This window comes from Martes martes (genome assembly GCF_963455335.1).
Source record: "Martes martes genome assembly, chromosome: 6".
In the NCBI taxonomy this organism is placed as follows: Eukaryota; Metazoa; Chordata; class Mammalia; order Carnivora; family Mustelidae; genus Martes; species Martes martes.
In genome coordinates, this window is record NC_137893.1 from 72,428,563 (window position 1) to 72,455,241 (window position 26,679).

At 37.0% G+C, this 26,679-nt stretch overlaps 1 protein-coding gene across 2 annotated transcripts in view; it reads left to right on the forward strand.

The window, feature by feature from the left end:
- PTPRK (protein tyrosine phosphatase receptor type K) overlaps nt 1-26,679 on the forward strand; it is a 568,933-nt gene that overhangs the window by 449,835 nt on the left and 92,419 nt on the right. For both annotated transcript variants that reach the window (XM_080807221.1, XM_080807222.1), the window contains exons 11-13: nt 1,435-1,540; nt 13,901-14,174; nt 16,940-16,976. In XM_080807221.1, coding sequence (XP_080663347.1) covers nt 1,435-1,540; nt 13,901-14,174; nt 16,940-16,976 — 417 coding nt within the window. The remainder of the gene's footprint in view (nt 1-1,434; nt 1,541-13,900; nt 14,175-16,939; nt 16,977-26,679) is intronic.

A 26,679-nucleotide genomic window follows, 5' to 3' on the forward strand; every position in this document is an offset into this window, starting at 1 on the left:
CCTCTCCCCCTGCTCCTCCCCCCTGCCTGTACTCTCTGTCTGTCTGTCTGTCTGTCTGTGTCTCTCTCTTTCTCAGATAAATAAATAAAATATTTTAAAAGAAAACATTTTTTCACTCTTGATAAAATGTGAATCTGTTCTCTAAATGCCAGAGACCATGCTTTGTCTTTATACTCACAATACTTACAAAAATTTGACACATTATATATATTCAGTAAATGTTCAATGAGTGAATGAAATACTTTGAAATTTATATTAGATGCCATCTGTTCCCAGTTTCTCTGATAATAGACACGTTTCACTGGTTATGTCCTCCCTGAAAGATCTTTCTACGTGGAAATAACCAAAAGCCATTTGAGGTTACTTTTTCACCCAATTCAAGATTAGGGAGCCCTCCCCCCGGACCCCAACCATTATCAAATATTTTGAAAATTTATAAGTTTCTACTTTTCAGGAAATCTGGCAACTTATGTACTAGCTCATGCGAAATAAATACTACAGTTCTCATTCCCCTCCACCACACTTCCTCAATACGTTTCTAGTTATTTTTCTAACTTTGTACAAGAGCCAATTAAAGAGTTAAGCATTTTTCTTACAAAGTAGAAAAAAAGGGTAATTATCTTAACTTTGTTGCAGAAGGACCTTCTCATATAAAAGCAATAGAAGAAATAGGAAATTATCAATAAAATCCTATATAATTAAATATTTTTCTGCCTCAATAGAAACAAAATTTAAAAACAAGTAACAAATGGGATTTTTTAACAGCTCTGAGAAAGGTTTAAGGTAAATAACGTAGGGAATGTTTACAAATCAGTATTAGAAAAGTTCAAATCTGTAAAAATAAGTTTATAGGCTCCGATATCAAAAATATCTGCAGCTGTGATTACATTTCAAATTAAAACTGGAGTCTCCACTTTAATTTTAATTTTTATTTCCTAAGGAGGGGGCGGGGTGGGGGGACAGCAGCAGGACCTAACATATTCCACAACCTTTACATGGTACCCAGCACTGCCTCACCACGGAGCCTCAGGCTCACTTCCTACCCTCTCTGCCTCCACTTCTCCCTGTGCACGTCCATAACCGGGACTCCCCAGAGTCAACACTGTTTACCTCCCATCCTGTCTGTGCTGGTTTCAGGGTCTCAGGAAACCAGAAGCCAAAGCACCTTCACAAAATGTTTGGCGTGTGTGTGTGTCCAAGTTGCCAGATGACAATTTGAATTTCAACAAAAAATCATGGCTTCATGTTTTCTGCTGCTTTGCGTTCCCAGGGTTAACATGCATTAATAATGTTATTCTACAGACAGAAGTACATTTTAGAAAATTAACATGAAATTGGTTTCCCCCCATTCCAGATCATTCATTCATCCTGAACTGTGATATAATTCTGTTACTTGACAGAAACTTTTTTCTTCTCTCATTAATCACTTACCAGCTCCAACTTTACCTGACTATGAAGGAGTTGATGCCTCTCTCAATGAAACGGCCACCACAATAACAGTATTGTTGAGACCTGCACAGGCCAAAGGGGCACCAATCAGGTAAGAGGTGGAAAGTACTAGTAATAGGGAAAAATAGCAGTAGGAGAGATGTCTTCTCACAGTTGCTTAACGGTCGATATAGTGGTTCATTTCTAAGAGATGTTCAGTTGACGACAGCTGTCAGAAAGGCTTTATTTTGGTTTTGTTTTGGTTTTGTTTATTTTTCATTTGGACAAAGCCTGAAGATAGACTTTTAAGAGTGAGGTTTGAAGGGGTTTTTGAGATTATTCATGATCTGAACCATTCTCTGTACTCTGATTTAAGAGCATTGCTCTTTGATTTTTATTTTTCTCTAGTTCTATTTCATGCCACTTCCTCTCTCTATCTATGGGATATGAGCTTTGAAGGTACTTGTCAGAAATAAAAGGGGAAAATAACTCCTATCTAGTGCATTAAATCTGTTATAATAATTTATGAACACTTGAAAAATAGGAAGCTTTGAGGAAATAAAAGGAGATTAGTTATAATGAATGCAGCTTATGTGACCTTTTAATTCCTCAATTGTTGCTTCTCAGGAATTCCATAGTAAATATTAAAATTCAATTTGCCATTTCCTTTCGATATTAAAATCTCCCATATTACCCTCATCTTGCAGATTATGAGCCATGTTGTTTTCTAGAAGTGATTTAAATTATTCCAATGATTTTAATTTTTCACATTTGTAATTAGATTAATGTCCAAAACTTAAGCAAGTGTCCACGTGAAGCTTGTAGATTTGGGGGATACTTTTATTTTTATACTTCCGAGCACAGAAATCAGTGCAGATATTTCAGAATTGATTCATCTCAAGTTGTTTACATGTTCATTGAGAAAATTAATCTTTGTTCTGTGTATAAAATAAATACTTTTAACCCTCTGAGCATATATGAACCATTCAAACAGTCCTATATCATAGGAAAGGAAGACCTTTTCCCATTTAAAAAAATTTATAATAAAATTCCTATATCATAGGAAAGGAAGACCTTTTCCCATTTAAAAAAATTTATAACAAAAAAATTATTAAAAGAACCTGAGTCCATAAAGAAAACTCCTTCTGTTCTGTCTGCCTTAAAATCTTGGGAAAACCATGCTGGAGAACAAGAGAGACAACTGAATACACTTGTAATATAAACACTTATGAAGCACGGGCTCCTTGAAAATGAAAAGTACGTATATAGTGCTATTCATGAATCAGTGATCTGTGAGTGAGTCTGATTGCTGATCCAGAGGAGAAAGAGAAAATGCCTCCATTCAACATCTTTTTCTATTGACAAGTAATCAGGGTCATTCACATGTTCCTACATGTGATAAAATTTACTTACTAAGTGTTCAGTTCTGCTACTGCTATTTGAATGAGCTACCAGATACTTGCATTTATCTTATAAGACTTAGATATTTGAGTGAATTCAGCTTTACTTAGTGTAAATTGCATACGCAATGTAAAATGCTAGCTCTTTATTCATTTAATCATTATATTACACAGACATTAACTATGTATCACATGCCCGGCACTGTGCTAAATTTTGTAAATTAAAGACAAAATGATCAGAACAGAAAATAGCCTGTGCCCATATTTATCATGGACAATCAAAGGAGTCTGTAGCCTTGTAAATCCTTTGCTCATAATTGGTGTTGAGGAACTTTGTTGAATTAATGAATGTGTTATCAGTAACATGTTTGAAATCAAAAATCTTTCTTTTACTTCCTTTACATTTTCTTATTGGAAAATTTCTAATTTCCAAAAATTCATACAGTCTGAACTAGTGGTTATACAAAAATCATCTTTAATAATCCTGTATCTTTGGGGTCCCTGGGTGGCTCAGTCAGTTAAGCATCTGACTTCGGCTCAAGTCATAATCCCAGGGCCCCGAGATTGAGCCCCACATCAGGCTCCCTACTCAGTGGGGAGCCACCTTCTCCATCTTCCTCTGCCTGCTCCTCTGCCTACTTGTGCTCGCGCGCTCTCTCTCTCTCTCTCTCTCTGTCAAATAAACAAATAAATAAATCTTTCTTTAAAAATAGTAATTCTAGGGGCGCCTGGGTGGCTCAGTGGGTTAAAGCCACTGCCTTCGGCTCAGGTCATGATCCCAGCGTCCTGGGATCAAGCCCCGCATCGGGCTCTCTGCTCAGCAGGGAGCCTGCTTCCTCCCTTCTCTCTCCGCCCGCCTCTCTGCCTACTTGTGATCTGTCTGTCAAATAAATAAATAAAATCTTTAAAAAAAAATAGTAATTCTATATCCTCTTTCTCTGACACAGAAATGTACTTCTTTGTATTTGTTGGGAAGACATTTCACCTTCCCTGGAATTGATTCCAGTGGCTGAGAACTCCCAAATTTTACATAGTAGGAGATTAGGGTTCAAAAATTAATTTATAACCAGGAATACTATAGGAAGAAATAATTAAATTATATATAAACAACTATTTTAAAAGAATGTTACTAACAGGGAAAAAAAAATCTGCCTTCCAACTAATATTCTAATCCCATCTTGTCCATCTATATTTTACAATGACTTGCTCAACTATCTGGGAGTACCCGTAGATGGGGACCAGGTAGCAGGACTAGACTTGTCTTGTTGACCAGTCTGGCCTGAGATGAGCCCTGCTTCCTTTGTTTTTTGAATCTTCCCAGGACATAGTCCTGTCTTCTTTCCTCTGACCACATTCCTACCTTTGATATTGCTACCATTAACTGGAGCCTTATCTTGAGGCTTATCTTGTCCAATCCTCTAAATTCTTTGAAAATGAGGACCCAAATTAAAGTAATCAGTTTTCATATCACTGTTATTTATGTCTGATACTTCCAGTCTTGGATTCGTTCCCATCACTTCTTCAGATTCTTGAAGCTATTTTACTTTTCAGCCAGATTCATATTTATGTCGGCCTATTAGAATCTCTTATCTGCTCATGCTTATTGCCATTCCACCCGGTATGTCGCCCATCTTCTCTCCTCCCAGTAAAAGCTAGACCTATGTACCACCTAGCTCAACCTCCTGAGATCCTGCTTCACTATATTAGTAGCCTCTGCCAGACTGCACCCTAAGATCCATTTGTCCCAAGGCCAGTGGAAATACCTAAATCATTATCCTCTAGTCTTCCTAATGTCAAATAAACTCCAGTTCCTGAAGCCTCTATCATAGCACCTTGTTACAGAGAGTCTGTACATTGAGTTCAATAGTGTTATCAAGAAAGCCAAAGTTACCAATAGTTACTATAAATGTATTGATTCCAATGACATTCAATATGCACCAGGGACTGAACTGGATACTTGGGACAGAAATCCACATAAGGTGGTTTAATATGTGCCCTCAACTGTTAATTGCAGACTCAGAAATCAATAAATGATAACAATGCAGTATGAGAAGTGAAATGTCAGCAGTCAGAAAAGGTGGTACTAGAGCTGACATAAGAATGAGCTCAGCCAAGGGTCGCTTTGAAAAGAGGGAGGTGGTAGCTGAGAAGAGAAGACACAGTAATCCTCCCCAATAATTGCAAAGCGGATAATTGGATATGTGACAGTGTGGTGCGTGCACTCCAGAACTGCAGGCAGCTCAGATCATTGAGAGGGGAAGGCATGTGGGAGAAGAGAGGCTAGAGAAATAAGCAAGGGCCAGAGGGAGAGGCTGTTTATTGCCAGTCCAACAACTGAAGGTGACCACAGAGCGACTGAAAGTGGAGACTGTTATGAGCAATTTTATGTTCTTGGAAAGATCACTCTGACAGAAACGTAGAGAATGAACTGGGAGTAAAGCAGACTGAAACCAGTCCCAACAAGAGGTGCTGTTGGGCCACATTAAGACAGAAGCAGTGGAAATGCACGAGGCTGTGACTCTTCCACGAAGTTTTACACAAGTAGGAGAGATAAAGCTCAATGAGAAACTGAAGGGAATGGAGACTTAAGGTGAGAAATGGTAGCAATTTTTTTTTTTTTTTAAATAGGGCACAGCCTACCAAGAGGGTAGAGAAGGAGGGTCCCACAATCACTAACAGGGCTTTCCCCCCCCCCCAAGATTTTATTTATTTTTTTGACGGAGAGAGAACACAAGCAGGGGGAGCAGCAAGCAGAGGGAGAGGGAGAAGTAGGCTCCCTGCTGAGCAGGGAGCGCAATGTGGGGCTCGATCCCAGGATCCTGGGATCATGACTTGAGCCAAGGCAGCCACTTAACTGACTGAGCCACCCAGGTGCCCCATGGTAGCAATTTTTGAGAAGTGGTAGCAAAGCAAAAAGTCATCTAAGAATTCAAGGGTTTTTTTTTTTTTTTGAGATTATTAAGTAATAACAAATATTTTTATTTGTTGTATTGGATTGCTGTCTAAAACCAAAAAGAAGGCATGCTCTCTTTGGAATGAGTTCTTTGGATATTAGAAATTATAATATATGTTATATATTTTTTGTATTTCATTCTAAGGCATCATGATGTGCACAGGGCAAATAATGCAGCTCTCGGTATCACCGACCACTGTATTCTTCGGTTCTCCTTTAAGACTGGTCTTAACATGTTTACACGCTAATATAAACATGTGCAGTACAATTCTGGCAGGTGTGAGGGGTTTTTTTGACAAAATTAATTTTCAAATATATGATTATTCTAAAGGCTGAAAGTTGCTGTCTGACTTAGCTAGACCTTTGACTCTCTCCTTACTGACTTTTTAAGATCTATCTCTAAAACTGGCATCACTCAACAATCATTAGTATGGTTCAGCATGAATATCACCCACATTTAGAACCAGTTCCCTAGAATGCATAATTTATTTTCCCTTTTTTAAAAAACATTTTCCATTTTTCATAGATGGATTCAAATTCTAGCCTGAGTAGATATAATTATAAATTATAGTGTGTAGAATGTCCCACTTATTAAAAGATTGACCCGATGTAGCTGTGTTTTCAAATAATGAACATAGCAGCAGCATATTGCAAAAACACAGGGAAGAGCCCCTCAATGGTGAACTCAGTTTATTATAAGATGTAACAAATAAATATGTATTTAACTGCAGCATTTTCCAAATATAAGCTTTATCTATTTTAAGCTGCCAGGAAGCTACCTATTCTAGGGTGATGAAATGTTTATTTTATAGGTAGAACCCAATTTTTCAATGTATTCTTAGGTAATTAGGAGATAGTCGTGAAATGCAGTCAAAACCACCATTTCTTTGCAGCCACTCTGGAAAACAGTATGGAGTTTCCTCAAAAAGTTAAAAATAGAACTACCCTACAACCCAGCAATTGTACTACTAGGTATTTACCCAATGAATACAAAAATACTAATTCAAAGGGATACATACACCCTGATTTTTATAGCAGTATTATCTATAATGGTCAAATTATGGAAACAACCCAACTGTCTATCGACTAGTGAATGGATGAAGAAGATGTGATATGTATGTATGTATATACACCACACACACACACACACACACACACACGGAATATTACTCAGCCATAAAAGCAAATGAAACCTTGCCATTTGCAACAGCGTGGATGAAGCTAGAGAATATTATGCTAAGCAAAATCAGTTAGATGAGGCACCTGGGTGGCTCAGTTGGTTAAGCATCTGCCTTTGGCTCAGGTCATGATCTCAGAATCCTGGGATCAAGTACAGGCTTCTATTCATGGGGGGGGGGGGAGCCTACTTTTCCCTTTGCCCCTCCCTGTGCTTGTGTTGTCTGTCTCTCTCAAATAAATAAAATATTTTTAAAAAATTAAGTCAGTCAGAGAATGTCAAATACCATATGATTTCACTCATATGTGGAATTTAAGAGACAAAACAAACGAACAAAGGGAATAAAAAGAGAGAGAGGCAAACCGAGAAACAGACTCTTAACCATAGGAAACAAACTGATGGTCGCCAGAGAGGGGGGCAGGGAGATGGGTGAAATGGGTGATAAAGCTTAAGGAGGGCACTTGTGATGAGCACCAGGGACTGTATGGAAGTGTTGAATCACCATATTGTATACCTGAAACTAATATTACACTGTATGTTAACTAACTTTAATTTAAATAAAAACTTTTTAAAAACCACTATTTCTTCTACAGTTGTATTAGGTCAAGAAATTGTCTGATGCCCAGTGATAGTTTAACAGAAATACAGATTAACATTTATATCTGTATCTGTATTAGTTGGAATTCAAACACTGTATGTTAGAGTTGCTCCCTGGGTCAGTTCACAGATACACAACCTGAAACATTAGGACTACCACCCTCTTCCATTTGCAGAGTATCCTTTTTCATCTCAGGAATTTAAAGAGATCAGATAGTTGCACCTGATATTTCTAACTGCTGCTATGACATCGAACTTACTTGAATTCCAGATAAAAATGCTTTGAAATTTAAACTAAGACAGAAATCATCTTTTTCCCTATTTTGCCTTCTTTTTATCCTTATATACAAACTATATGGTCCAAGTAAAATCTCTTAATTTATTCTACAGAACCGCAGTAGGTAGATGTTTTTTACTAACAGAAAATGAGAAGAGTCTTAACTTTCTATTAAATATTCTCTCCAGCCCTTTTTAAAAATCAATTAAGTAACATATAGTGTATTATTGGTTTCAGAGGCATAGTTTAGTGATTCATCAGTTGTGTATAACACCCAGTGCTCATGACATCCCTTGTCCTCCTTTATGCCCATCACCCTATTACCCCATCCTTCCACCCCCTCCCCTCCAGCAACCCTCAGTTTGTTTCCTATGGTTCAGAGTCTCTTATAGTTTGTCTCCCGATCTGATTTCATCTTCTTTTATTTTTCCCAGCCTTTCCCTATGTTCATCTGTGTGTCTTAAATTCTACCTATGAGTGAAATCATACAATAATTGTCTTTCTCTGATTGACTTATTTCATTCACTTAGCAGAATATCCTCTAGTTCCATCCATGTCATTGCAATGGTAGGATTTCACTTTTTGATGGGATATATATATAATATTACCTGATTGTATATATACACATACCATATCTTTATCCATTGATCTGCCAGAGAACATCAGGCTCTTTCCATAGTTTGGCTGTTGTGGACATTGCTGAGGTAGACATTGGGGTGCACAATCCCTTTTGAATCACTATGTTTGTATCCTTTGTATAAATACCTAGTAGTGCAATTGTCTGTGGCCCTTTAAGTGACTACAGCCCCCAGCTAATAACTTGATTGTGACCTTATGAGAAGTCCTGAGCCAGAACCATCTGGCTAAGCCACTTCCAAAGTTCTAACCCACTAAAACTGTGCAATATTAAATGTTTATTCTTTTGAGCCATAGTTCTAGGGTAATTTATTTTGCAGGAGGAGATAACTGATAGAAACACCCACATAGCCAGAAACCTTCTCTTCAGGTTTCTCCTTAAAGGGCACTTTAGCACATAGGTCTTTCTTGACCACTGCATATAAAATAGACATGTTCAATCCTATTACTCCTTATTTCCCTTATCCTGCTTTAGTTTTCTTTAGAGCGCTTATCTTGACATGCTGTGTGTTTTTTAAAATTCGTTTATTTGTATTTCCCACTAGAATGTAAACTTCATGAGAGCAGAGACTTTTATTACTGTGTTCATTGCCCTAAGCTCAGCACTTTAAGGTTAGCATAGCGTGGCACTGAATAGACATCTGATGAATGAATGAATAGGCACTTGACTTGAAAATAGGATATCCACTCTCTTTAGCTAAATAGCAGGTAATATTTTTAATGTAGCATGTCAGTGATAAGCACAATAAATAAGACAGTGGTCTGGGGCCTTTTTCAAACCCAGAATTCCTGAGAAATACCTCTGATGGTCTCCTCAGTGCATCTGTATCATTATAATTTGTGGGTGGATTGAGAACTAAATTGAAAAAGCATCCCAGTTGACTCTAACTTGTACTCCAGTTTCATCCTTGATACCTACCTCCCCTTTAGAATTACTTCCATTGGCTTTAGAAGACAGAGTAACACTAAATGAACTAATCGGAGAAGGTTTTATAGCAGAAGTAGAAAAGCTAGAAGCTCTTCAACAGGATGTTTGGTATATTTAGTAACAATGGTCATTCAAATTTGAAATGAAGAATATACAACAGGATCTAGTGAGACAAAGGGTGGAGGGATAAGGTAAGAGACATAGTAAGATATTAATCTTAGTGCAAAAAGTATAGATTTTTGACAGTGGGAGGGCTCCACATAGTTTTGACAAAGTAAAAAGTTGGAGAAGAGTGGTTAATACTCAAAGTGGTGGTTTAGGAAAGTATCAGCATTTTGAAAAATGGTTCTCTTTTGCATTCTTCATGAACAGTTCATAGCATTTAGAGACTGAATCGATGGTGTGATGGGTGGATGGGTAAATGGATGGATAGAAGTTTGGATGGATGGATGGGTGGATGGATGGATGGATGGATTTGTGGATGGGTGGGTGGATGGGTGGGTGGATGGGTGGGTGGATGGATGGATTTGTGGATGGATGGATGGATGGATGGATGGATGGGTCCCCAGAGAACATGAAGGAAAAAATGAGGGCAAGAAAACTAAACCAGTAATATGGACGTAAAGTTGTAAATATCCCCCTAGTGGTGGAAGCAGTGGGAATGAAAAGAAATGGCATATTACAAGGGAGGTAGAACATGGTTAAAATAGAACTTATTAAAGTTAATGCCAGGATTTTGAGCTTTGTTGATTCAGAAACTGATCCTTCCTCTTAGAGAAATAAGGAAGCCCTGAGGGACATGGCTTGTGTGTTTAAGGAGTTAAGAGATGAAGCACAGGGAATATGATGGTCACCAAAATATTTAAACCTTTACTCTGTGGATCCTGAAAATATTTGCATTAGGTCCATAAGAGCTACGGTGACTGTGCGATCTCAGGAAGTCTGCTCATAAGAAAAAATAGCAAAACACTGGAGATAGGAAATTTCTCCTGAAGATTTAAGGAGACATTTTAGATATGAAATGAGAGTATACAATTGTATAATTCATTATTTGCTATCACTAAGAAGTTGCACAACCTAAAACTAAGACCAGATTCTCAGAGGTTTTATTTACTAGCAGGTTAAAAAAAATATATTAGACAGTTGTAGGTAATTTTGATTTCAACTTCAACAATTTTAAGCATGAAACCAAACAGGCTGTCTACTACATGTATCATATAATCACTTTTTGAGCTAATGGCAAAATCCCCTTATTTTTTTAGTCTTATGACTGAAGGAAAATTGTATGATGAGAAGTCATCATTTGGCCTCCCAAAAAACTAAAGGTGGCTACATACCAATGTCTAATCAAATTAAAGTATAATGAAGTGAAATCATTTTTAGTTTTTTAACATAAAGAAATCATATTTTCAGCATCAAGTGAAGATTCATGATGCCAGTATATTGATTTTAACTTAATCATACAAATATTTTAGAGATGTCTGGGTGGCTCAGTCAGTTAAGCTGCCGCCTTCGGCTCAGGTCATGATCCCAGGGTTCTGAGATCCAGTTCCACGTCGGGCTCCTTTCTTGGTAGGGAGCTTGCTTCTCTTCTCTGCCTCTGCCTGCCACTCTGCCTGTTTGTGCTCTCTCTGTCTCTCTGTCTCTCTCTTTTTCTCTGACAAATAAATAAATAAATAAAATCTTTATAAAAAAAAAGAAATATTTTAAAACTTTAATTAAATACAAAATATGGGCAGAGTGAATATAACTATTTAGGTGGCTTTGGGATATTTTAAATTGCTAGAGTACTAAGCTCAAACAATATTTAGATCCAGCTTGAGTTAAGTACCGTTCAGTAATTAGACAACCCACAAGGATGGAAAAGCATTGGCCCATTTCATGTAATCAGTCAAATAACTTCTGATTTGATTTCTCATTCCTTATTTTCTGTTTAGTTAATTTGTATTGAAAAATAAGAAAGTAGAAGGTGAAAACAGACTTTTTTAAAAAGTCGAAGTGTGTGGCTGTACAACAGCGTGCTCACACAGATTAATCAATGAAGGGAAGAAAATTTCTTTAAAAATAATGAATTTTATCATTTTTAGTTTGGGGTTTCATCTCAAATTCAGTGAGCTCTTTCCCCAAGACCGGATTGCACCGTTTCTTCTTTTAATCCTCTCCAGCATCATCAGTTTGCTTTGCTCCTAATAGATGCGGAGAGACAAGCTGTCTTAGATGAACTTCTTTAATTTGGAATATACAACTTTTGTCAACTATGTAACAGAATTAGTTAAGACTATTTACTAGGTTTTCTGGATTTTTCTAGAGATATGGGATAATGGATGAGAAATTTATTTTTAAGGATTAGGTGAAATGATTAACAAGTATGAGCAATTATCATTATTGCCCAGTAGGGCAAGAATACAATGTTAGGGTTGTTTGGGGTTGTGCATATGTACGTCTGTCTGCCAAAGAATATGTATCCACAGGATATGCAGTTGTGTAATATACAAATATAGATTCTAAGTTGAAGATAAACAGAAAAAAAGATTACATTTGCTTAACACAGCATATGTCAACTGTGATTCCTCTTTCTCTGCAAGGGCTATGCTTACGTATTTCCTGTATTCTATTTTATTTTTTTAAGATTTATTTATTTATTTTTAGCAAGCTAGAGAAAGAGGGCGAGAGCAAGCATGAGCGGAGGGAGGGGCAAAGGGAGAGAATCTTCAAGCAGACTCCTTACCCAGCATGGAGCCTGATGTGGGGATCAATCCCACAACCCAAGAGTCGGAGGCCCAACCAACTGAGCTACCCATGTGCTCCTATTTCATTTTAAAATTGACGGGTCTCTGTTCCTTGGACCCCTCAGAGAGCCTGTATCCTGTCAATAGCATTCCTAGGAGCTTTCGGACCCAACTCGTCCGAAGTACAGAGAATGTCCAAAGTATAAAAAATGTCCAAAGTATAGAGAACGATGGACTAGACATGATTTCAGATAACACAGGCTCTGCCTTAGTTGCTTGCCCAAAGCTAGATTTCTGACATTAATACAATTTCTATTCTATTTCTACAGGAAAGGCAACACATAGCAAACCACCAAGTTCTTAGCAATATTTTAATGGAAAATGGGAACTTGAAATATTAGAGAAGAAAAGAAAAACTTTATAAAGCTTCTTTCTTTTAACCTCTGAAGGTTTTCTGTTTGTAGGTATAAAAGAGTTTATACTAAGTTAGAATTTTAGACTAGATTCTAAACCAATATAAAATTTTATTTTTAATTATCATAAATGCAAATTCAGTTTTTCTCTCTCTGTCTCTCTTTTGGTATGTCCGTCTGTCTCTCTCCTCTCTCTGTCTCTCTCCCTCTTCTTTCTCTTTATAGAAGTTCATTAAAGAAAAGATTTTATCCCTGCTGGAGAGTCATTCAGTGACTGTTGTCCCTAAATAGAATGAGCACATTTGTCTAGAGACAACCCTCCATACGGCTTATTTCTATTCAGTTTACATAAGCAACAACAATGCATTCTATCTTAATTTTCAGGGATTTTAAATTCATTAAAAACATATAAAATACATGAATAATGCCAACTTTCTCAGGTGTATATTACCTAAGAAAAATTTGCCTGAAGAACATACTACAAGGAAAGAATAATATTAATATACCAGTTTCAGCAATTGATTTAAAAAAAAAAAACCATTCGTGATTAGGCAGACCTTTATTTTAAAGTTGCATTATTTTTTTCTTTACTTTCCTCTGTAAAATAATAGCTATTGTGGAGAAGTTTTGAGAATTTTAAGAAAGGCATTAGAAGCTTTAGGTTCGAGCTTTAATAGGGCAAATGCCATCTGTTTCTATAATTTGTAACATTTTATTATTAACAACGCTAGAAGAAGGAAGCAGCCTATTTCAGTGGCAAGGACAGATTTCTGTCCATCTGTGCCCGTGTTGCTGCATGCCACTCGCGCTTTCGATCTGCAGAGCTCTGAGCCAGTGTTGATGCCGTGGCAAGGTCAAGAGGTGGAGAAGCCTGTCAGCACATTCTGTCTCTAATGTGATGACAACCCCACACGGGTGCTCGAGCCCCACCCTGAGGCATTCGTTCTGTTGGGCCTCAGAGCGAGGCCTTCCTGACGATGATCTCAAAGGAAAATGCTAACTTTAAATATTTTAAAATATCAAAGAACTTAATCTGTTACGTGTCTCTTGTTAATGTCAGATCTCTTAAGAAGGAGGCTCATTTCTCAACATTAAAAAAATGTGTAGAATTCTGTGGTGATTTTTCTTACTTTTTTTTTCCAGTTTCTTTGTGTCTACGTTGAGTTGCAGGGAAGGAGAATCCCCACGGAATTCTATTTTAGTGCAGGATAGCTGGGGAAAAAGCATGCAGTGGGTTAAACGGACTTTAAAGACTGAAATGTTGCATGTTAGTATTAAATACCTCTTTTTTTTTTTTTTTGAGAAATCTTAGTATATAGAATCTCTAAATGTGTGCTTTTTTTTTTTTCTTTTTCCAAAAAGTGCTTATCAGATTGTTGTGGAGGAGTTGCACCCACACCGAACGAAGAGAGAAGCTGGAGCAATGGAATGCTACCAGGTCCCCGTTACATACCAGAACGCCCTGAGCGGGGGTGCGCCATACTACTTCGCTGCGGAACTGCCCCCAGGGAATCTTCCAGAACCTGCCCCATTCACAGTGGGTGACAATAGGACCTATCAGGGCTTTTGGAACCCTCCTTTGGCTCCACGCAAAGGATACAACATCTATTTCCAGGCAATGAGCAGTGTGGAGAAGGTGAGCTTCCTTCAAAATTTGCTTTTTCACTCCTCTGAGGAAAAACTGCGGTTGAATTTTATAAATACCCAGTAGCATTTGTCAGGGGGAGAAGAAAAAAAAAAAAAAGAAAGAAAGACGGAGAGGAAAAAACACACCCGTGTGTAGGGGGTGTTGTTCCTGTTCCCAACAGTGTGTACAGTGTTGGGCGGACTGTCAGGTGGAGGCGCCAAGTGCGTTCTGTGGCATGGGATTCCTGTTTCCTAGTAACTGCTTCTCCTGCAGCCTTCTTCAGGAAAGCCCACCAGAACAATTGTGAGCAAAAGGATTTGAAAAGGTGGGTGTTCTGCTGCTGGGACTCTAGCCCCAGTAAATACTGGGCATTGTTCTGTCTCCTTTGCTCAGTGGTGGCACACTTCAGAAGATTAAATTTACTGCAGGATAAACAGAATGCGTGTTCCACAGCAGGCTAATAAACCCTTATAAACTTTTCAGAGGGTACAAGCCAAATAGTAAATAACAAGTAACAATCCTCTGATTACAAAGTAATAGGATGCCTGTGGTATATCTGCCAGAACCTAAACAGAAGGCTGCCTGGAGATGGCCGGGTGCTGTGCCATTAGAGAAGTCTGTTTTCCATTTCCCCGGTTGCCCCTCCTTTTCCCATTTTGGACACAGTTGTTTTTGAACACTGCCACTGATCCCAAATGAATATTGAAGAGGAAGACACAACAGGAAGATAGAAAGTACCGGTGGTTCCATATGGGGGGAAATAACCTGGCCTTTCACGCCTCGTGCTGTTTCTCTTTGAAAGATTTTCTTTCTTAAAACTTATTTAATATTTTTTTTTCAGAGAGGGATAAGAAAAAAGAATGTCAAGAATAGAAAACTCCTACAATTTAGAACCCAGTAGAAGACTGGCATTTTTGTGTACTTGTAGCTATATAGGAAATTTCTGGGTTTGAGTAATTGAGTCCCTGAGGTGGGTTCCTGGGAGATATTGTGAAATAGGTGATAGGCAATTGCAACAGTCATATTATACCTTGGAATATTTGAGTTAAAAGACATAATCCAGTTGGATTTTCTGAAGGAGTCATGAGAACTTAAGGTATTGACTGGCTACTTTCTCTATCTTTCTGCTTACCCATATTCCTTTGCCAGTATATGGCGAAGAAAAATGCAATGGCATCTTCTGGGATGTACTTCAAAGCCACAGGCTGCCCGTGGTTGAAAACGTTATTCTTATCTCTTCTCTAGTTTATTTTTACGTAAGTGGGAGTCTTTTGAGGCAAGTTGGCTGTCTGCCTCCCACATGCCCATCATTCCACATCACTGGTACAACTGGGCTGCTCAAAAGAGAGAAGACCATGGAAGTTATTGTTCCATTCTGAGTATAAAGTAGCGTGGTGGCAGAAAACATAGTTCTGCATTTGGGTATTCATCTTTAGAGATGTGAGTGATTCTCAATTAACTTTCGTTCCTGGGTCTGTAGTATGAGGGGAGTGTTAATGAATGTTACTTATAAAGGATTTTCTCTGGCACTCTTTAAAAGCCTTGATATGAATGTTCTCTTCTAATTGTTAGTATATCTACATGTGGCTTAATCAAAGTACAGAGTAGCAGCAATATATCTCACGGTTATCTTGGCAAATACTTGCAAGATGAATGTGGTTCCTACCAGCAGAAGCTGGAAATCCTGACAGAATTAACAGCAATTGCTTTTAGGAAATCAGAATCTCTTTGGGCCTTTGTAGGAATGTGAAACAATCTCCTGGAGCAGACTGTAAAGGCCTCAAGTCACAATTAAGTAATAGAATGCAAAGTTTTATTTTTAACTACTAATTCCCCCTCGGTGCTTTGTTTTGTATAATTAAGAGAAAATGATAAGCTCTTGGCTTGTCAATATATAGAAATACTCAAGATGGAGTTACAAATACCTCCTAAAAACAAATAGCCTGTGTCTTGTTCACTGGCTTTACCCTCTTTTCCAGCCTCTGGTATGTTCAAAGATACGAACTGAAGAAACTAAGTCCTGGAGGTCTGTGGTGCGGGCCTAGAAGTGCAGTTCACCATGTCGTGCCACACCACCCTCATTAAAAAAAAAAGAAAGAAAGAAAATAAAAACAAAACAAAACTAAAAAGAACCTGAAATAATCTTTGTCCTTTCCCATTTCAACTTTGCCTTCCTTAACTCCATCTGTCTAGCAAGAGTAGGAAAATAATCCCATTGAGAAATCTTTTTAACCCATAATAACCCTTAACAGCGAAATTAAAAAGGAAAAAAAGAACAGATAAATCATACTGCAGCCGTGATGCAACTTTTGGATGATCTTTCTAACTACTGTCCTTGAGCTCAGTAGTCATGCCGGGATGCAGGTGAGGCTATGGGATGTTCAGCTTTGGTCTGAGTCTACAGCTGTGTCGTGAAAATAAAGTTGGTGTCTGGGTCCTATTTGTATTTGCTTTGCGAACACATATTTCTTTCTAATTGTTAAAAAAGTACGATAAGTACAAAGACAGTGCTTTTACTACATGTCCCAGACAGGATAGCCTATTTGATTACAAGATAAAAACAGGACACCTGAATTTTTAGAGAATACTGAAACCATTTTAAAAGTTCTTACTTCAGATTTTTTAAAGATCTCTCTGAGGATACATTTCAAAAATAAAAAATTTCCTTGATACTGCAATTCTGCTCTTCTTAAACCTAATTTATAAGCCGGGATTATGAAATAGGAAACATTGTCTATACACTGACTGTTCTCTTTCATATTTCACTCCATTAGGAAACTAAAACCCAGTGTGTACGAATTGCTACAAAAGGTAAGAGGTTTACCTTTTTTTTTCCTCTTGAGATTCCATTCCCCTGCTTTTTAAAATGAAAGAGCTTTGTTCCCCCTTCAGGGCTAATTAAATGTGACACTTCTATTACAGAGTATTTGTAGTAGGGCCCAGGTACCCAGGTACACTGCCAGCCGAGTTCTCTGACTCACTTGGGTGTCTTTAGCACCTCATGGGTGCTACTTTCCATCCTCTGGTCCTTGACTGGAGGAATCCTGTTATGAGGATAGGAAGGATTTAGAAAACCTTAGAAGGGCTCATTTCTGCCATTTAGTGTCTAAAAGGTCTTATGCTGCTGATCCACCAATATATTAGGGAAAGCTCAGCAATATCAGCTCAAAATAGCAAGCTGCTTGTTTAAAAACCTCTTTTACTTTCCGTGGTAAACACTCAGACATTAATAGGAGCTGAGCTAGTCCGTGCGTGTGGAAGAGCAGAGATGTGGAGACCGATCCTTATCTTCCTGAGTCGCGCAATTCAGTTGAAACTATTTTGCTTTTTTTTAACTTAAGAAAATGGTTTTAATCCAGTTGATGCCAAGGAATTAGATCTGTGATGGCTGACGACCAGGGTAATCTTGCTGATGTTGCATATTAAGCTTAGTTGCCTAGTTTCTTTAGGGGGAAACATTTCCATCTTTGAATGGGTATTTGGAGTTCAGGTATGAGAAAGTCTCCTGCGTTCACTATGTTTATAATCCTTCATTGAAGAGTTCTTTGTGCCAATGAGAGAGAGGGCTTTTAGTGTATTCTATCAAAAGAAACAGGAAAAAGCTGTCCCCATGCAGACGTGGGACTCCGCACAGGGTTGGTGCTCTGGGTGGTTTCTGCCAAAACTAGTATTAAACCCACATTCATGAGCAGTAGTTGATTCATTTGGGGTAGAAATGAATGGCCATATTCTGTTTGTGCTGGCATCTTTCCTTTCATCATTTTTCTCCATTTAATCATCAATCTGCTCAATTAAGCATTTGTGTTTTACTCGTGATTTGTAAAGGCAATAAAGAAAGACTTTTCCCTTGACTATGAGAAATAATAAAAAAGCTTCACAGAAAAAAAATGCCTTTTTTAAAAAATTCAAATACTAAGTCTCCTCATAATTTTAAAAATTAGGCAATATTTAATGAAGGGGAAGAGAATATATACAGATATATATAATGTATGGGCATTTATTTTATTTTAAAAGCTTAGCTTGTAGATCAAAAAATTAGGGTTCAAGTTTTAGAAGGCAATGGCAGAAGACATTTAGATATATATCACCTGTGCTTTTCCAGATTTAAAATAGAGCCAGAAATACAAAATGGTCTCGCATCATCCTCCAACAAGGTCTTTAGATATGGTCATTCTACGTTTCTATAGCTGAGAAAAGAATGCTATAAATGATTCTAAAATTTTAAATTTTCATATTTGGTTATTGAATTATTTGCATTTACACAAGCTGTTTAAATGTCATTTTGTCCCTATCTCAATACATATAAAATTATAATGACAAATATCACATGATATTTAGACTGTAGGAGAGGTGAGATTATGGAAATTGAACTTACCATGTGGCATACAGTACTTGCCAGAAACCAAGAGGTAGCGAGAAAGAGTTCATTTGTGGTAGTTTCTGCTTTGTCTGGTAATCTATCCCTGCTATTCTTCTGAGTCTCAGGTTGACAGTGTGGCTTAATGAGTAAGAGAAAAGGACTCTGGCCCTGGACTATCTAGGTTCAAATCCTGACTTTGCTCCTTACTGTTCTTTACTCTTGGCAAATTATTTATCAATCATCCTCAAAATAAGAATATTAGAGTATCCTTCTCTTACTATTATTGTGAGGATGGAAATAGTTTATATATATGAAGTGCTTCAATAATGCCTGGTATATTGTGACTATTACATAAAAGTTAATTGCCATTTTATCATCATCATAATTATTACAATCATTGTGTACCTTACCTCCGAAGGACATACTGTATTCTGCCCTCATCTGTGGAAGATACATTCCAAGACCCCAGTGGATGCTTGAAACCACAGATAATATCAAACCCTATATATACACTACAGTTTTTTCCTATCCATGCATACTTATAATAAAGCTTAATTTATAAAATAAGCACCATAAGAGATTGTTAACAGCATCATAATAAAATAGAATAGTTATAATAATACACTGTAATAAAAGTTATGTGACTGTGACCCCTCTTTTTCTCAAAATATCTTATTTTACTGTACTCACTCTTATTCTTGTGATGATGTGACTTGACAAAGCCTACCTGATGAGATGAATTGAGGTGAATGATAGTAGTCTACCACTGACCTTCTGACAGTAAGTAAGGAAGTAGATCATGTTTCTGGACTACAGCTGACCATGGGTAATGGACACCTTGAAAAACAAAGTTGGATAAGGGGGGAACTACTGTAATTTGTGTTATGTAGTTATGAAATAAATATATATAAAAACAAAACTGAATTTTTGTGATAGAGATTACTTGGCAAAAAGTGGGTTTTTAATTTAATTCCTTTTCTGAACGTTTAGCATTTTTCCATTTATGAAAACCACACTTTTTAGTTTAAAGTCAATTTATTGCCTGATTACGTTTTGAACTAACACCATACAAGTATTACTCAGCTTTGGAATAAATTTTTTGGTATGAAAATAAAAAAGTTTCTCACAGAACATTTTGAAGACAGACTTACTAGTCAAAATGGCATAACCATATTGACTGAGGAAGAGGCATGAAGGAAATTTTTGGCCAAGGAAATGGTTCAGTATGTCATAGGAAAACACAGAGGTAGAAACCCATTAAATTATATACTTGAAACATGTGTTGGGGTACCTGGCTGGCTCAGTCAGTAGAACAGGTGACTCTTGATCTCAGGGTTGTGTGTTTAAGCCCCACACTGGGTGTGGAGCCTACTTTAAAAATAAAAAATGTGTACACTGTGCTAATTTAAGGCACTGAAAATTCTTGTGGGAATGTGAGAGAATATAAAAGCCAAGAACAATTAGCATACACGCTAGAGTAGCATGATGATTTTGAAAATTTTTTGACATGTGAGAATTGTTCAAAGAAATTTCCAGTGTATATTGTTTCCTGCCTTACTGGAACTCATTCCTCATGATGCCTATAAAGACTATACAGACATTGGCTTGATTATTTAAAAAAAAAAAAAAGTTTGAAGTAAATAATCAAGGTTATAATGTCTAAAATGAAGAGTGCTATGAAAATGTTATGGGGTGAAAGAAGAGGTGTTCTGGAAGTTGTGTTCATTGCAGTTGAGATCAGTGGTGCTGCCTTCTGACTTGTGTGTGGGTAAGAAGTCATTGAGAAGTTATGTGTCAGGAATGACATGGAAGGGCTGATCTCAATTATCATGAGAAACACGAAAGTCATTCCATTTATAAAATAGCATATCCCAAACTAAAATTGTCGCAGACCTATGAAAAGGACTTTAACCAAAAGTATCCTGGAAAAGCAAAACGAGAGTAAGTTTCAGGAAAGGTTTTTGTGGTACCTCAAAGAGGAGGGACAACACTGGGAAGTCACTTGTGCAGTGAGGTGGGAATGCCACGCAGCTTCGCGTGCTCAGTGTACAAGTATCTCTAACCTCCACTGGAAAGAGTGTTTTAGGTTGTTTAATGATGGTTTGCTCTCTGCCCTTTTACATATAATTTATAACAGTGCTCTAAATCCATATATACGTATACACATTTATTTGCAAATTCTTAGCTAAGATCTTGTGCTTTGCTGCCATAAATAATTTATAGCGCAATAACTATTCTTTTCTTAAGGAAGTTAAGAAAAGTAATGCCTCTATGGTTATCCAGTTTATGCAAATACTATATAAATTATAACAAAATTTACTCAAATAATTTTCAAAAAGTACTTCACAAATGGATTTTATTCCACATCTACATTTATAAGTAGTTTGCTGTGGCAGACTGTTGTTTGTCTACCCATTAGCCATTCTTTGACTTCTTCCAATTTCATTTGGATATCAGTATTCTAACCACTCATTTAGCAAATATTTATTGAATGCCTGTAATTTACCACACAATGTTCTAGGCTCTGGGGATAAAGCAGTGAAATAAAGAGAACAAAGACCTTAATTCCGTAGAACTTAAGTTCCAGTAGAGGAAACAGACCAGACAAAACAAATGTGTGATATGTCAGAGGGTGATACCTTTTTGGAGATAAAGCAAGCAGTAAACAGGGGATAGGAAATGCTGGGGCACATGTCTTGGCCATAACTATTTCACATACCGTTATCAGAAAAAGACTCCCTGGTAAGGTCAAGGACACTAGGGAGTAATCCATGTGGGGAAGGATCACACAAGTCAGAGGGAACACGTGCAAAGACCTTGAGGAGAACGTGTCCTTGGCTGCTCAAGAAAGGTAGGCTCAGACCGAGGGGATGAATCAGATGGGTCCAGATCAGCGGTTCTCAAACTTCACCGTTAGTAGAATCATCTGGAGGGCTTGTTAAGGAGATTGCTAGGCCTTGACCCCAGAGCCTCTATATCAGTAGGCCTGGGGAGGGGCCCAAGAATGTGCATCTCTAACAAGTTTACTGCTGATGCTCCAGGGACCACACTTCAAGAACCACTGATCCAAACAAATCCCATGCACCTGGCCAGTGATTGCTTTAGGGTTTTGTGTGTTACTCAGTTTTGGTCAGGGAGATCTAAGGATCTGTCTTCTATCAGGTATTCTAACAAATTGGTTCCTTCCTGATTTATAAAACCAAGAGCAATCTTCAATCCATCTTTCTTACCTTGGGGCATTGTTTTGTAAAGTTGTGATTTTTAGAAAATTGAGAGCCAACTGGGTTAAAAAGAAGGGAAAGTCAAGGAAAACAAATAAGCCAACTCCAAACCCAAACAGCTCTGAACTTTTGAATTACCCATTGCTAGAGCTCCTTAACCCCAGATAGTTATGTTTGAAAAAGCAAGTCTTTATGAAAATCACTACTTGTGGGTAATTTGTCCCCTGCAGCAAATACTGTCTGAGCTGATGTTAGATTTTTATTTTACCTTGGGAATAATATCTTTTAAAAATAGTGGTTAGGATCCAACGTGATTTGTCAAGGACCAATTATTTCATTCAGTGATTGCAAGAAAGCACCTAAAATCCATATAACCTAATCATTACCAGTGGCATTTTAAAAATAGGGAATTCCCAGGTAACTGGGTGGCTCAGTCACACTCTCTCACGCTTTCTCAAATAAATAAATAAAATCTTTAAAAAAGAAATAAGGAATTCCTTTTAGGTGTCAGTCTAGAACACCAGGAACACATCCTTACTGGCCTTCTGAGAGAGCTAGAAAGAAGGAACCTGGATAGTTTCAGAAGCTGTGGAAGAAAGGGAATTCCAAAAGCTAAGGCATGCATATTTGCATTAATCCACTTACTTATTACCAGGTTATTACTTATTTTGATAAACCTAAATTTGACGGGTGATTGTGAAGGATGCCTATAAGGTGGGTTTAATTCATTTTATATATCCCTGTCCAGGGAATGGTCTAACTCAGATGATTATTAACTCAGAATACCACTTATTTTAAACAATGATGATATGCATCCTTCCCGGATTCCTCAGAAATATCTTGACTTCATTGCTAGTGTACATTTTAAACATGCCTTCCAATATTAAGAAAAATTCAGTTGTCGTGAAAGAGTAGGTGTGTGTGGAAGATTTTATTCAAAATATATATTAGAATATACAAACACTGCTAATATTTTAATTTACTTTGTTCTTTCTCCTCTCTTTTGCTGTCTATTCCCTAATTACTGGATAAAAAGTAGGATTTTTAAAGCATTTTCATAACCTTAATTTTGTCTCATGCTGCTTTTGTCAAATCTTTCTTTGTGCCCTTTTCTCTGAGTGTGCAGATGGATAAAAGAGCCTCTTTAAGTGATTAGACATTCAGAAAAAGCAAACATGAGAAGAAAAAGAACTTAGTCTGTCAAGAAGTTGCAGGAAAACCATAGAGGCTCCAGTTGGTTGTGCCATGTGTGTAGAAGCCACTTGACTGAATTCATTCCCACCATATTTACCACAGATGATTTTAAACTTGAGTAGGACTCAATCTCAGCTCTTAAAATGCACTTTTGTGCTTTATCTCTTAGCTCACACCTGAGGTAGAGGGTGGATTGAAAGCAAGGGTGAGGTCTACAGAAAAAAATTATTTAATTGGGCCTCAGGGTCTAAAATCCTAAACTTAATTTTTTTTTTTTAATTGTACTACTGTGCTTTCTGTTTGCCAGCTACATGTTGAAGAAAATGGTAAAGCATCAGGAAGAGATGTCATATTCTTTCGTGCTCCTGTTTTAAGCTGATAGAAATCAAGGTCAGCTATGGGAGTTAGTTTGGCCATTAAGAAACTCGTGGCAAAGGCACCTGTGTGGCTCAGTCAGTTAAGCATCTGCCTTCAGCATGGGTTATGATCCCAGGGTCCAGGGATCAAGCCCTGAATCAGGCTCCCTGCTTGGCCGAGAGTCTGCTTCTCCCTCTGCCCCTCTTCCTGCTTGCGTTCTCTCTCCCTTACTCTCACTTCCTGCTGCAAATAAGTAAAATCCTTTAAAAAAAAAAAAAAAAAGAAAAGAAAGAAAGAAAGAAACGAAACTCTGGGCAGGGGTGTGGCTTTTCTTGGTCCCAAGAACCAAATAGGCTTTCAAAAAAACTGCCAACTCTTCTGACAAATTGTAATCCTTGAGAATAACTTTGTTTTTCCTCTGAATGCCTAAGTGCTCTTGCTGGCACTTGAACTCCTTTCTCCTGCAAGGGAATGAGTGTGCCTCATTCTTCCCACCTATTAGATCTGTGTACTAGCTTTTAGAAATTAATCTGATTTGGGGTTGCATTTTTCTTGAATTTGTAAGGGAAGAAATTACAGAAAAATATATTAATAATAGAATAATAGACTACAGCCTAGGAGAAATGAAAGAATATCTAAGAGAAACCAAGCTGGGAACAAGTACAATTTTAATAAAGCTTGAATCAATGGTTCATGGCTTGGAACTAACCTCTGTTAGACACCAGTATTTCCTGGTGCTTTGTCCAAGGCCTTATCATTGTAAATTCTTCTTTTGTTTTTTTCATAGAAAGTTACTAAAAAATTAATAGCTAATGGATTTTTCAACATGTTTGGGAAATGAAGCTATCCTTTTGTTTTTGAGAAACTAGAGTTGAATAAAAATGTATATTTCTATAATGGGTTCAAAGTCTAATGAAATTGTCCAAGTTGTTTATTATTCGGAAATCTCTTAGAATGAAGAATCGTCTGCATGGGCTATAAGGTTTACAAGGCTAGAGGTGATAATCTGTTTATATTTTGTTTTATCTGTGCCTGATATTTAAGATAGATATGGTCAATCTCTTTGGAATGGATGGATGAATGAATGAATAAATGAATGTTGTCCAGAATTGTTTTACCTTTTTTTTTTTTTAAGATTTTATTTATTTATTTTGACAGACAGAGATTACAAGTAGACAGAGAGGCAGGCAGAGGGAGGAAGGGAAGCAGGCTCCCTGCTGAGCAGAGAGCCCAATGCTGGGCTCTATCCCAGGACCCTGGGATCATGACCTGAGCCGAAGGCAGAGGCTTTATTAACCCACTGAGCCACCCAGGCGCCCGAGAATTGTTTCACTTTTTAATGCCTTAAAGATATATCAATTTGTTTTTTCTACTACATGTTTATTTTATTGGCATAATTTAGAAATAATTTTGAAGTGTTTATTTTCTTCTTGTTCTTCTACAGAAAAAATTAATATGAATAAAATTCTTGCCCTGCTAGTATTCTAATCAGCTCTTGCTTCCCCCTCCATCTAAATTGTACTATATTCTTAGAATGGACAAAATGTAGAAAGTTTTACCTCAGTTATTGATTTCATTATTTCTTATATTAAATTTCAATAATTTCATTATTTCTTATATTAAATTTTACTTTTTTTTTTCATAAAGAGAATAAGTTTAAAAAGTAAATTTTTACCCTCTCCCCCTACTGGGCAGAAAGTCTTTTCAGTACTGTAAATGGAAGAAGAACATAATACGGAAGTCCCTGACTTTGAAAAGCTTATAGTACATTCACAATGGCCTGAGAAAAGTTAAAGAATAGAAAAAATACAATATAAATTGTATGTGTAATATAAGTCTGTGTATTGCACAGTATTCTGTTAAAGCAGTGGGGAGTTTTCAAAAACAGCAAAAGTTACAGATAGGAAATTTCTAGCAAGTAATAAATTCTAATTTCTGTCTTAAGCCAGTTGTACTTTATTTATCTAACTATTATACTTATTTATTATTTTATCATTTTTACCATTTAGGTGCTAAATCTAGTAGAAAAATCTACAAAGATTTTCCTAGTTTATTTTGCAAGCACTTTAGGGACTTCAAGAGCATTTACTCTACATTTGTAATAAACTACTTTTAAAACTGAAAAAAAAATCTGCTATATGCAGAATATATTACCTAATATCTTCCCTTAAGGTGTGCTGCTAAGTTTATTTCTGAAAAGATGTAAAAATAAAACTTCTCTTCTGCCTCTGTTTTTAAGTATATCTTGAAATAGCAAAATGAATAACTAAAGTGATAGTGTCATTTGCAAGTGCAGATATTGATTATGTGCAACCAAAAGAATATGAAAATAAATAGGTCCCTAACATACTGCAGCTACCATTCATAACCTCCGATTTCGAATTTAACACTGAGTGGTTCTTCCGCTTTTACTGATTAGTTTTATAAATACTGGAAATGGTATTGGTAAGAAATTTGAACTTACAAACTTATATTAGTAAGATATATTCCATTTAGTATTTGTTTTAAAAAATGATTTTACACTAAAATGTTTGGAATCCTTGATCTGAATCATGCCCTCGTTTTATGGATGAGAAAACTGACTTCGTTTAGGATTTGATTTCCAAAGTAGAATAGATCGTTGAAAGTGTAGGAATAGAAACCAACCCCCTGTACTCTTTTTTACAAAATGGCACACTCATCCTACACTGCCTATCTAGGATCACCAGCTTAAATATCAGTATATGTTCAGTCCCCATCTTCGTGTCAATGAATCCAAGGCAATAGGATTGCCAGAAGTTGATTATAATATAATCATTTCTCTAATGTGATTAAGAAGAATTCAGAGAGGTTTATTCGGGAGTGTATACTGATAGCATCAAACTGAGGATGTTAATTGTTTATCAGGGAGAATTTTATAATTTAGAGTTTCACTCAAACAATATCAACAGCAAAGTCTTAATTATTGACCTTAATTCTAGGCTATTGCTTCAGTTACTAAAGAGAATGAAGTCACCTTATGACTCATAGAACATTTCAGAGACATTTACGAGGAAGAGTCAGAAACAACATTATCTGACAGAGCAAAGATGGCAAAACATCTGGTAATAGGATTATCTCTCCCTACGATCCCTTTTCTCAAGCTGCCAATCAGAACAGAACCTGTTATCATTTCTAGAGAATCATATTGTATTAAGTAGATAAGTGATTTGTAATCATAGTCATTCTTGGTGTGGGGCTCTGTGGTAGGCAGAATATTGGGCTCCCTAAAGATATCCATGTTCCGATCTCCACATTACCTCACATGGCAAAAGAAATTTTGCAGATACATTGAGTTAAGGATCTTGAGATGGGGAAATTAGTCTGGATTGTGCAGCTAGACTCAGTGTCATCATGAGGGTTC